The sequence below is a fragment of the Micropterus dolomieu genome, linkage group LG18 (assembly GCF_021292245.1).
Source record: "Micropterus dolomieu isolate WLL.071019.BEF.003 ecotype Adirondacks linkage group LG18, ASM2129224v1, whole genome shotgun sequence".
Taxonomy (NCBI): Eukaryota; Metazoa; Chordata; class Actinopteri; order Centrarchiformes; family Centrarchidae; genus Micropterus; species Micropterus dolomieu.
In genome coordinates this window covers 18269184-18282288 of record NC_060167.1, presented here as the reverse complement: position 1 = coordinate 18282288, position 13105 = coordinate 18269184, and the positions used below count along the sequence as shown (strand labels likewise).

General features: G+C 40.5%; 2 protein-coding genes and 1 long non-coding RNA gene across 5 annotated transcripts in view; 1 reads left to right on the top strand and 2 right to left on the bottom strand.

Annotated features, from left to right (window-relative positions):
* Nucleotides 1–1279: 1279 nt before the first annotated feature.
* Nucleotides 1280–7373, bottom strand: hyal1 (hyaluronidase 1). Of its 2 annotated transcripts, XM_046029103.1 has the most exons (4): nt 7228–7373; nt 5962–6872; nt 5773–5862; nt 1280–1937 (listed from the first exon to the last, which is right to left on the bottom strand). In XM_046029103.1, exons 2-4 carry the CDS (start codon nt 6868–6870, stop codon nt 1614–1616), a joined length of 1323 nt encoding a protein of 440 aa, XP_045885059.1. In that variant the 5' UTR covers nt 6871–6872; nt 7228–7373; the 3' UTR covers nt 1280–1613. The 2 variants fall into 2 exon arrangements, with proteins under 2 accessions (XP_045885059.1, XP_045885058.1); XM_046029102.1 differs by lacking the exon at nt 7228–7373 and having other exon boundaries at nt 5962–6902.
* Nucleotides 6295–10731, top strand: LOC123956727. Of its 2 annotated transcripts, none has more exons than XR_006821612.1 (3): nt 6295–6908; nt 9506–9667; nt 10295–10731. It is a non-coding gene; the product is annotated as an uncharacterized LOC123956727 (long non-coding RNA). The 2 variants fall into 2 exon arrangements; XR_006821614.1 differs by having other exon boundaries at nt 6297–6908; nt 10304–10731.
* hyal2a (hyaluronidase 2a) overlaps nt 8560–13105 on the bottom strand; it is a 5384-nt gene continuing 838 nt past the window's right edge. Inside the window, exons 3-5 of the mRNA XM_046029101.1 lie at nt 11672–12644; nt 11048–11137; nt 8560–9718 (exon numbers count right to left, since the gene is read on the bottom strand). Coding sequence (XP_045885057.1) covers nt 9326–9718; nt 11048–11137; nt 11672–12601 — 1413 coding nt within the window. The 5' untranslated portion in view covers nt 12602–12644 and the 3' untranslated portion in view covers nt 8560–9325. The remainder of the gene's footprint in view (nt 9719–11047; nt 11138–11671; nt 12645–13105) is intronic.

The window sequence follows — 13105 nt, the reverse complement described above, 5'->3', positions numbered from 1 at the left end:
CACGTCACGATGGTTTTGGTACTTTTGGCAGTGTGGGCAGGTGCCGAGTCCTGCTGGAAAATGAAGTCAGCATCACCATAAAGCTCGTCTGCTGAAGGAAGCATAAAGTGCTCTAAAATGTCCTGGTAGACAGCTGCGCTGACTCTGGACTTAAGAGACAGTGGACCAACACCAGCAGATGACATGGCTCCCCAAACCAACACAGACTGTGGAAAATTCATACTGGACTTCAAGCATCTTGGATTGTGTGCCTCTCCATTCTTCCTCCAGACTCTGGGACCTTGGTTTCCAAATGAGATGCAAAATTTGCTCTCATCAGAAAAGAGGACTTTGGACCACTGAGAAACAGACCAGTTCTTTTTTTCTTTAGCCCGGGTAAGACTTCTTCTGCTTCCCTTCCACTTAACTTTCTATTAATGTGCCTTGATACAGCACTTTGAAAACATCCAACTTCTTTTGCAATTACCTTTTGAGGCTTTCCCTCCTTGTGGAGGGTGTCAATGATGGTTTTCTGCCCAACTGTCAGGTCAGCAGTCTTCCCCATGATTGTGAATTCTACTGAACCAGACAGAGACCAATTAAAGGCTCAGGAACCCTTTGCAGGTGTTTTGGATTAATTAGCTGATTAGAGTGTGAGTTTGAATTTGGGGTTTTCATAAACTGTAAGCCATAATCATCAAAATTATATCAAATAAAGGCTTGAAATATCTCACTTTGGATATAATGAGTCTATATATTAGTTTCACCTTTTAAGTTGAATTACTGAAATAAATGAACTTTTGCACGATATGCTAATTTTCCGACTTTCACCTGTAGTTGAGACGTCCGCACTTAAACGTAAACTCAGATTTAAAGTGGAGCACAGACAAACCACCTTAAATGTGAAAACCTAATTGTCAAACGCTCCTATTAGCTGACTGAGTGCGAAATTGCCTTGGAGATGGAGGCCACTTTGACGACAGGGAATATACTACTGAGGTCAAGTACAGCGGCTTTGAGAAGCGGCATCAAGCGGGAGTGGAGCAAGGTCGGGCATCAGGGAGACAGCGACAGCATGTAGAGAAATGTAATTTCCTTTCTTTTGTGAGTTTATTTTGCTGCTCGCATTCCCAGGTGAAACTACAGGGCGAGGCCAGAGCTATACTATCGGACTATTGCCTCTTGAAGTACAAAGTGGTATTAGGAGACAGAACGGACCGGGGTTAGCTGATTAGCATGCTAACTTCAGCAGATATCTCTACAACACATTACATAGACGTCTTTGACATGAAGTCAGAACTTTTTCATATTCTGCAGATTTTTTTAATGTTTTAAGCTAAAATTATGAATTTATTAAATCTTACAAATTGTCCCTTTAAAGAGTACATTCTTCATTTAGTATCACACACAATTGGAATGCAAACATTGGTCTGCATACTTTGATAAATTTGGATTAGTTAAAAACATTATATCCCATGTAAAATAAGGAAAACTAGAAAAGTAATTAATTAAGAAAATACATTGGTCAAAGATTTGAACATTTCCATTCACAGGTGACCACATGTACTCGTACAGATAAGGCTACCTCTGGGCCAAACTAGCCTCAGTCTTATCCCCTCAAGGAAAGTCTTTTATCACTGATTTGATTTGGAGCAGTTCTCACCACTCCACCCCGGGTAACACTTGCACTGAAACTTGGACTTCACGAGAGTCACCTGACGTGTTTTCATCTGTCCTAAAACTCTGTAGTCGTGTCCCCCCTCTGGTTTCCTCTCAGACACAACCTTCCACACGGCAGGGTCGAGGTGGAGGTAGTCCCTTGAGTTCGGGTCCTTCCTCTGGCATCTTCCATGAGAGGAACATAAGGTCTGGCTGCAAAGAGCGGCCGCTGACGTGACGTTCACCAGGTAAAAACCCAGAGTCTTATCGATGTAGGATTTGACTGCGTTACAAGTGGCCTAAAAGTGGAAAAGATACAAGAGAGAGTAAAATAAAGATGCTCCAAACAATCACCAATAAAGCATTTACACAACTTCGCAACTATGTAAAAGGTAACATATTTGTGATAACTGATTTGGTTGACAACAATAGCTGATACCATTATGAAAAAAGACTAATGTGACATCACAGCATGTTTTAAGAAATTATTTTGCCTTTAAAAAATAAATTTGTGTTTAAAGGTGTGAAGTTAATCAGGGCTTGGGGGCTGAAGTTTTGAGAGGAGTTTTGGTCTTTTAATGGAATTTGCTAACAATGAAAGAGACATAGAATAATGCCAGATGACAATTTCTAAGACCAGAAATAAAGAATAGGGGAAAAAACTCTGAGGAATGAAGTAAATCTCCAAAAATTTCAAAGGGATCACATTGCTGGCAGATTCCTTTTGAAATTGTCCAACTTTAAGAACACACGCATAGCGAGGTGCAGACCAGTGTGAGCTTAAAACATGTTGCACAGCTCTTTTGCTTTATGTTTATGTTGTCTTCCCTTCATCAGGGGTATCTGAGGATGCTTCCGGTTTCCGCATTTGACTTATAAATCACTACACCAAGTAAACAAAACAACATGGCCTTCATCTATTTAGAGTGGGGTTTCTTGTTTTGTTTTTCTTACAAAATACTATTAAATAGAAGAGATTTACAAGAGATTAAGTGACCACAAACACAAAACTTGTAGTATATCAGTATCGAAAACACACTGTGTGAATGGTTTCAATATTAGAACCTAAAAGTGAAGATGAGATCACATTGACAGTCAGACAATCCACGTGTATGGAGGACTGATCCTGACAAATTCAGAAATAAATACAGAAATAAATAAATGCTCAATAAATAAATAAGCATCCGATTAATAAATAAAAATAAATAAAAAGGTAATAATTAAATTATACAAGAATAAATGTATATATCTATTTTAATTAGCTTCTTTACTTAGTCACCTTTGTAATAATTACCTTATTTATTGTCATAATCTTTAACTTTATTTATTAATTCTTTTTTAAATGTATTTACTTGTGTGTGTGTTTTAATATTTTTGTCTGTTTTATTCTTCCTTTGCATTTTCTACCCTATTTATTTTCACCCATGGTATTTATTTCTGCCTGTCCTTTTTACATTTCTCTATGCTTTTCTGCCTCATTATGCAAATGAGGAGGGGCTGCATCTCAAGGGGTCAACTTCTCTCCCATTGGTGGACCAGCCAGATGGGAGAGCTCTAGGCCTACTCTACCTGCACACATCAACAAGCTTGCTCCTCATACGGTCAGATGGCTTCCTTCAGTGCGCTGAGGCTTTTAGCAACTCTATTTGAAGACAATACTACCAGCCATGTCTTCCTTCCCTTTTTGTGTGGACACTCTGACAAAGTGTTTTCAGTTTGCTGTATGCATGGACACAGAACTGTGATATAGGGAGGATCACACAGTCAGCTAGCTGCAGCTAAATATGGAATGCACTCGTATTCAATTCTGTATGGTAAATTCAGTTTTAAAGCTGACAGGCAGAGTTAGAGACTTTTTTTCTGTCCGTTTCTCTCTTTACAAGACACATGTTACAGTCTGAGAGTCTTATCTGAAGAGGGCAATGAAGTCTCAATAGTACACGATGCGAGCACCACATGCAACATAATTTATACAGATGATATACAGTATGAAAATAAGATTAATTGGATTATACTCACAGGAAGTATAAAACCTGTTACATGTGTCTATTAAAAGTAAAATAACACAAAAATGTCAGGGAAATTACTTTACTTAGATTTAAGTGCTGCAGTTGTACATTGAAATACCGTCCTACCTTTCTGATAGGAAGTCTTCTTAAGGTGGTATAAAACATTTTTCCTTAAATTCTGATTTGAGTTGTGGACAACTATGACCACATGAATTAAAAAATGAAACATTTCACTGCCCAAGTCAGCTATAACACAAAGCTTGTTCATTAGGCTACATGCTGTACTGTATTTGTGGACAGATTTTGTCCCAGGATTTATTATGCATTTCTTCTTCATTGCATGATTTAGAATAATAAGTTGAGAAATGGGTTTTTAGTTCATCCTGCACTACAGCAGCTAATAAAGCCCATTTAATCCCCAAAATACTTTTCTTTTAGGCAGGCTGTAGCAGAAAACGACTTACCTTTCTCAAGTTGTACAGTAATGTCACATATGTGTATGAAGGTGGATCAAACACAGCTAATCTTAAATGTCAAAGTAGAGAGGAGCCTAGTAGGCCTATTTATTTTCATTCATTACACAAGATGAATTTAGCTATGCAGACAGTTGTAAAAAAAATCTTGAATGTTCTCCACTTGTTATAATTACACAGTAAAATTAGGAATGTGGGCTGTATTAAAAGTATCCACTGTTCTCCCATGCTCTAACACACAGTAATGATGAGATGTGTGCTGTGTCCCATTCTTCCTCTGTATCTACACATAAACAACTAGGCATGTAAGGGGGAATATAAAGGAATTAATTTTATTATTTGGGGATTATTTTCTTTGTTGCTCTCCTTCTCCTCCTCCTTCTTATTTTCCTCTGACGAATTTGGTTATGTTCTCCGCATGCCTCCTCCTGTCTTCTGTGCAAGACATAGAAGTACAGTAACTAGCCTTCAGTAAATCATTTCGACTGGTTAAGTGCAGTAAAGTTAACTTTAAATTGACTCCACCGCCACACATAAAACACGGCTTAATAGCAATCACATTTAACAGAAGAATAAAATTCTTCTTAATGGTAACTGTCAAGATTAGTTTACTTCTTAGTCACCACCACTAGTTTAAGAGCTTTAGCCTATATGATATTAACACTACATAAATTAGCGTAGCGGCTAATGGACTTTTACTCTCCTCATAGCTTAACAAATTACATGTATTATTCACAAAATTGTTTTACTCACCGCTGGTTAAGTCACTGCATCTCCCGACACAACACCACAGTTGAATTTTCATCCTGAATTGCGTTTTTGTTGAAACAGCAGAGCAACGAGCTGCTCCATGTGGGAGCATTTACCGTAAATACTTGAATAGGAGTGCACTCCAGATTTAGCTGCGGCTAACTGACCATGTGGCTCTCAGAAACAACAGCTCACTTTCCTGCAGTTCTGTGTCTGTATAAGTCGTTAATTGAAAACTCTGTAGGTCAGAGTGTCCACATGAAAAGAAGGAAGACATGGCTGGTAGTATTGTCTTCAAACAGAGTAGCTAAACACCTCCTCAGCGCACTGAAGGAAGCCATCTGACTGTGTGGGGAGCAAGCTTGTTGTGTGCAGGTAGAGTAGGCCTAGAGCTCTCCCATCTGACTTGTCCACCAATAGGCGAGAAGTTGACCCCTTGAGACACAGCCCCTCCTCATTTGCATAATGAGGCAGAAATGCATAGATAAATGTAAAAAGGACAGGCAGAAATAAATACCATGGGTGAAAATAAATAGGGTAGAAAATGCAACAGAAGAATAAAACAGACAAAAATATTAAAACACACATAAATAAATACATTTAAAAAAGAAGTCATTAATAAATAAAGTTGAAGATTATAACGGACAATAAATAAATAAGTTAATTATAACAAAAGGTGACTAAGTAAAGAAGCTAATTAAAATAGATATATACATTTGTCTCCTTGTATAATTTAATTACTGCCTACATTTATTTATTTACTGTCTTTTTTTGTGCATTTAATCAAATGCTTATTTATTTATTTATTGAGCATTTATTTATTTATGTAGGCTATTTATTTCTGAATTTGTCAGGATCAGTCCTCCATACGCATGAGCATGACAACAGGTCAGTTACCATACCTTAGATTTGGAGTAGGCACTGTCGCCCCAAAGCACTACCCCTGCAGATCCTAAAGCAGCGCTCTCTCCTATGGTGTAAACCAGGTGCTCCTGCAGGCGTAAAACCCCCCACAAGAGGTAAGCAGAGTATTCAGACCAGATCGTGACAATCCCAAAAAGGTGCATGGAGTTAAAACATCTGCTACTTGCCTGAGAGAGGAAATCTAATGAGTAAGTGTAGACGATGCGAGAGTACGGGAACACGGGCGGCGTGGATGGGGTCTGCTGAGCCCCTGCTCTCATGGCCTCCAGGATGCGGTGGTGAGTGTAGAGGAGCACTTCTTTGCCGAGGTCGCGCAGGTCGAGGCTGAGGTAGATGTCAGGATAAAGAGCAGAGGAAACGTTCCACAACCACCACAGCTGGTTGTTCCTTGATTTCTCTATAGCCGGACAATCCCCTGTGTAGTTTGTGCTCTTGTTGCTGTAGTAATTGTAGCAATTGGGAAAACCATAATAACCCCACAACCCTTCTGGTCTTTCCTGCTGCCCCAGTTTCAGCGTCCCCTCCATGAAGCTCCTCCCAGCTGTCTCAAACTCCGCCCGTGCAGCAGCCTCTACCTGCGCAGGGCTCCAGTCTGGATGCCTGGACCTCACTAGCGCTCTCGAGCCTTCCCAGTATACCTTTTTACTCTCCCAGTTTCTGATCCATACAGGTCTCCAGCTCTCCCAGTCCACCACAGCCAGGCCCTGGAAATATTTGTCAGGAATACAAGTGCGGATATCTTTAGTGGCAACTCTGAGGTGTTCCTCCAGACTGGCGTTCTGCGGCACCCCGCCATTGACAGCCTCTCCTTGGCTGGAGTACCTGGGATACAGGCCGAGCTTTTCAGAGTAAAAGATGGTTATGTTTTCACCCATAAAGGTTTGGTTCTGGTTATGGACGATGTTGAACATGCCCAAGTCGAGGTCCACGCCATATTGAGAGAGACAGCTGGCGGTGGGGGCGTTCCAGACGGTGAGGAATGGCACCTGGGGTAAAGTCGATGGTGCAAACTGCAGGCCTGAAACAAGGCTGATCAGTTTCAAGAAAAGCAGCGCCTCAGCAGGGAAGGAACTCATCCCTGAAAGGAAGGAAACGACACCACTGCTAATATCACGTAAGTATTGTTGCGAACATTTTGGAGGATGTTGCAACATTGTTATATTCACAGAAAGGCTGTTTTTAATTTGTCCGGAACTGAAATCTCAAAGATCAAAATTCGAAGCAAATAAAGTGTTTTTTTTTCGATTTTCAGAATCTGTGAAAGGCAGCAAGAATTTTCAGCTTTTGATTAAACATGTGCTTTTCTTTGTCTATTAAATTGTTTTACACAAACACACATTCCTGTGGTGTAGCTATATGGGAAGTAAATGATAGGCTATAGTGTGAAATAAAGACAAAATACGTTTTAGACAAAAGTACAAACAATGACTTACCTTTTTAACAACTGGATAGGGACTTTTGTTTGTACTTTGAGTTCTGGACGTACAGGGAAAACGCAACCAGCGGTCTCATGATCTGAATCAGATTTTCACCAGAACTAAAACAGATGTGCGCTCTCGGGTATATAACAACCAATCAGAAGTGTGCAAAAGGTTTTTAACAACCAATCAGAAGTGCACAAAGAATCTCTAACAACTAATCATAAGACAGGAGGAGCAGGGCGGGTTTGAAGTCATAGAGACAAGTAAAAATATCTTCCATCAGTCTATCCTGATCAGCTTTCGTTTGTAAAACTCAATAAAACATGTAAATATAACTGAAAAACTGTTTACTGAAGAGACTTGACCTACATAAGTAATAGTTCTACTCTAAGAAAGCCATAATGAACTCTTCATCCTCCAATTTTAAATATATGCCTTGCTCAACTCTTAAAAGCAGTATAAATAACCATTGGCTTAACAGCACCCTACAATTACATGGGGAGGGGGTATGAGGCAGCAGCCTGCTAAATGTGGACATGACTAGCTGGCTTTGCCTCCCCTTAGTGGCCAATGATAACATGTTTTCCCCAGAAATCTAACTTTTATTGACTGAAAACAACAAATCCATACCTGTATGACCTGAAAACCAGCATACACTTTGTTATCCCTCTTCATTGTGTTCTGTAAATCTTAAAAGAAACTAGGCAAGGACCTCAACAAAGAAATTTATTTACTTCAACAAAAGTCTAATTTGATAAAACAGCATGAAGAGAGGAGGCCATGTCAGAGAAATTGGTTTTATATCATTTGTGCTTCTGATGTAAAATAACTGCTGAAATACAGAAAAGGGTAAATCGAGTTATATAGTGTTTTAAAGAGGAAACTATAGTAGTCATGTTTTGGACATAAAAATTGGACAAGATAATATAAAACACCTAAAAATACATTCAAATAAATATTAAAACTGTAATTGCCTCCATAAAAACATCAGATGTCAGAGAGAGGTTGAAAAAAGATCAGGCACTTGAAATATATTGTTCTGTTCTCAGATTTAAGTGCATCAATTCCAATTTCACCACGCATCAACTCATTCATCACATTACCCCCAAAAAACTTTCTCTCTGTGAGAAACATGGAATTTGACACTTTTGGAAACAATGACTGAGAGGAAACTGAGAGCAAAATGTAAACAAGGTCATTTCCAGCGAGCCCTCCGTGGTTTAAAAAAGATTAAAAGTTATAAACAAATATAACTTGCAATTTCCACAGTGTTTCTTAAAATTCACTTCGTATCATCCATGTTTTAAAAAAAAAAAAAGGAAAAAAAATGACACTCCACACTCCTTAAAGCAACATTATGTAGTAATTTTATCTTAAAATAAACAGCTTTAAAATAATTTTGATGGTACACTGACATTTAATAGGGAGAATGGCATCTCTACTACATAACAGTGTAGTCCCAGGAAGGAAACCTATCGCAACAACAGCGTAATGTTGTAAGGCACCACATCACACCAACGAAACTCTTCAGCAAGTGAGCAATAGGAAGAAGCTAGCTCGGTTTTCTCAGTATGGATATCATGGCAGAGGCTGCGAGGAGACCCAAGAAGACGTGAAGAAGAGAAACCAGGTGCTGAAAGGATACAAGACAGATGACGAGCTGGCCTTGTAGCTGTTGGACTAGTACGTAATAATTTGACAGCTGACTTTGACAGCGGAAGAAAGAAAAGTGTGACCATGCAAGAAGCTCCCAGCATTGGCGAGAGCTTTGCGAAATAAAACACTGCAAGATAGATGCAGAGCGGGCGATCTTTCTGTTGGACTATTAAGTAATATTGTGATGTCTTGTGTTGTGGCACTTGCTTGATGTTTGGCTGTATTATCAAAGTTGTTGCTAGTTTCTGATCGTAAGTAATGTAATTATAACAAAGGCACGTGTACAGCTGTCCTTCTTTGCGAAGGTGAATTACAGTCTAAAACGGTAGGGGCACCAAATCGCACACACACAAAAAAATCTTACATAATGTTGCTTTAAAATTCTAAACTTGTCAGCTGGTGTGCTCTATATTTAGACATAAAATGCTGCTATGTCTACAGTATTTACGGTGTATTAACAGAGGAGTAGAGAGATAATCAGTAAGATCACACATTGCAGTGCAGATGCCAGTGTTTGAGATGCTGTCCCTCTTTGGTGCAGAGGGTCTGACTGCTCGCAGACCTCTCCCTGATAGCCACTGTAGCACTGGCACTGAAACTCTGTCTGAAAACTTCTCTTCTCTGCTTCGCCAAGCTCACCGGTGACGGCCGGCTTGCCACTCTGCTCGATGATGTGGTGGTGGAGGGGGTTCAGATGCAAGTAAACGTCGCTGTCCGGATTTTTGCGCAGACAGCGGCCTCGAGAAGCACACAAGGTCTGGCTGCATAGCTCTGCTGCCGTGGAGACGTTGAGGAGGTATTGACCTAGTGGACCTCGCAAATACACATCCAAGTTTGAGCAGCTGTTCTGGAGAGAAAAAAATAAACACACAGCCATCACTCACCTACGTCAGGATTCACAAGAAGTCTAGTCTGCACTGTGGGACACCAAAACCTGCCCACATTTTAAATCACATTAATCATAAGTGTGAGGTTTAGGGTTGGTGGAGAAGTATTCAGATCCGTCCCTCAGGTGAAAGTAGTGGGCCTGATCCCACTATATAAACATACTCTTTTAAAAGTACATTTTACTACATTCAAAAATTTTAAGTAAAAGCCACTGCTCTAAATGATGTCATTATGTATGTGGTTTATATATATATGTATATATATAAAATATAAAAAAATATAAAATTGGATCAATGTGTAGAATTTTAATGTTGTGAGAGGCTGACTGGAGTTTTAACCATTTTATGTAATGCTAAAACTTATACTGTAAGTTTATTCTGTAACAATTCATCATATCAATGGTATAGGCCTATGGTATGAACATTACTTCAGTAAATGTAGGTATATTTCACCACTAGTAATATTAAGCCCTTATTAATAAATATTCTGTTATGATGGGGCATGCTATTCTAATCTATTATCCAATTGTTGTGAGTTGTTGCAGGACACGCCGGTGAAAACGAGGAGGAGGAGTTTGCAGAAAACTGCTAGCAATGCTTTCTTTCCTAATGCTACTCCAACACAACAAATTCCTCTCTCCAACTCTGACTCACGTTTCCTCAACATCTCGCCTCATGAGATTTCAGAGCAAGAACTGTCCTTCAGCGAGACTTCAGTTTCAGGTTAAAAACAAGGGATGTCACTCGTAGGGATCCTTTCCATTTTCTCAGCATTTTGTGGACGAAAGATTGATGGGTGCAAATGCTCCGAAGGAATGTGTTGCTTCCGGCTCCCAGCTGAAGTTACTGCACAAATTTCAAAATCTTTTGTACCTTCTAGTCATTTTTACTCCAAAATATATGAAAATAGGGCTCAGGGTTAAAGATACAGAAATTACCCTTTAAGTGGAATAAAGATGTTTTTGCCCTCTGACTGACTGTCTATCTTGCACATGTTTAAGCTTTTATCTGAAATGCCCAAAATATGATCAGAGTACCTCGCAGCCTAAAAGTAACTGGGAAATAAAACACTTCCAACAAAAATATCCTGTGTATCTGAAGATGTCCACGTCATGCAAGCCACTAACTTTCAACTGGAGCCCTGAGGAATAACAGTTACAATGACTGCACACATGACAGACAAGAGCAGCAGGTCAAAACTCACCAGATGTTAATGTTCATGGTCAAACATGTAAGTTGAGTCTGAGTGATTAATGTATTTATTTCATAATTAGTGTGTGGGGGCTTACTTTGCTGCTTGCGTACGCTGCATCTCCCCACATGATGATTCCAGCTGCGCCTAAAGCCACACTCTCCCCGATGGTGGAGATGAGGTCAGTCTGTAAAAGATGATACAGCACTTTAACATTTTACATTTCTAAAGACTACGGGCCAAACACAGGAAGAATTCACTGCTGAGTATCACTATAATGGGGCCAAAATGTTAGTAGGGCATAAGCTACCATGTGAAGTTCAGCTCTTATCTGTTCATTCTCCCATAAGGAAACGGTCTATAGGGTGTTAGCGAGATTTTCAGCTTGAACAACACCCATCCTGCTCCCTCCACACAAATGAGAGGTATTGGGGTGTCTGTGTGCTGCCAGAACAGGAAAGGTCTGTGGCTGCCGATAAGGAAAAGCAGAGCTGTAGCTCCATGCAGCATGCAGGGATCAGAGAGGGAGAGAGAAGGGTTAATCTTGGAACAAAAAAAGTGCATATTCTCTGCTTCCAAAAAGGATATGATACCGGACCAACACGGCACAGCACACATTAGTCATTTTAAATTTCGCACGAACAGTGAAGAATAAGTAGGAAAGTTTCAGGAAGAGACACCAAATTCAGGACTGGCAGGGTTTCTAAAGTTAGAGCGTCACCTCTGTCAGCTGTTCCAGGGAGTTGGCATAGGTGGGCCTGGTGTACACAAAGACAGGACGTGCCAACCCATCGCCTGATGATGCCAAACGCATCCCCTCCTTCACTCGGTTCCGCACAAACTGCCGTCCGGAGGCTGAGGAACGCAGCACGGTGCCCATGTAGATGGAGGGGAAGAGGGCCGTGCTCTCAGTCCACAACCACTTCAGCTGCTCGTTGCGGGCTACCTCTACGTCAGGACAGCGGCCTGTGTAGTTCTCCAGAGTGCGCCTGTAGTCATGATTGTAGCAGTCTGGGAACAGGTAGAAACCCCACAGCTGGTTGGGCCTCAGGTTCTTGGCAAGCTTCAGCGTCTCCAGCATGAACTTCCTGGCAGAGATCTCAAACTCCTGCTGGGCCACTTTTGCCACCTGCTCTGGAGGCCATGTTGGGTTCTTCTGACGCACCAACTCACGAGAATGTCTGCGGTAAACATCTTTGGTTTCCCAGTTACGTATCCAGAGTGGACGCCACTCCTCCCAGTCAATAATTGCCAGACCCGTGGCCCCTGGTTCCCGAATATACTTCTGCACACCTCCTGGCATCTTCTCTAGGTGCTGTGTAAGACTGGCCACCTGTGGCAGCCCCCCATTCACCGGCGTCCCATCTGGCTCAAAAAACGGGTACGAGCCCAAGCGGTCCTTATAGAAGATGGTGAGGTTCTGTCTAACAAAGCCCTCATTGGGTGAGGCCACAATCTGGAAAAGGTCCAGCTGAAAGCGAATACCATGCCGCGGGGCACAGTCCTCAGTTGGGGCATTCCAAGCCAGGAGCAGAGGCTTTTGGGAATACAGTGGCCGTCTCGTGGGTTTTAGTCCCAAAGCACAGAGGGTGTCCCACAGCAGCACAATCAGCAGCACTACTTTCCAGTCAGGCAGAGTCCAGAACAACATGTCTTCAGATGTGAATTGACAGATGGGACTGTCACTCTCTGCTCTACAAGTCACAGACGGAGACTTAATTATAGTTTTTTAGTTTACTTTTCAAATAAGTGGCAAACCCCAGTGCATCCATTCATCAAGGTATATCTTCAAAAACCATGTCTTTTTATAGAATGTTAGAAACCTAACGCTTTAAATTTGTGTAGTTTTGTGCACTATATAGATATAATCACTATTAAAATCACAAACTAAGAAGTTGCATATAAATTTTAGATGTTTTTTGTCTTTACTGAAAGCATCTGAGTTATGTGTACAGAAACCTTCAGTTATGTCTTCAAACTGACAGAAAGTCACTGCTACTCTCTGCTGTAGGCTATAATTCACAGGGAGGGAAGTGAAATTTACTTTTCTAATAAATGATAATTCACAGTACATATATATATATATATATATATATATATATATATATATATATGTGTGTGTGTATATGTGTGTGTATATGTATGTATATATATA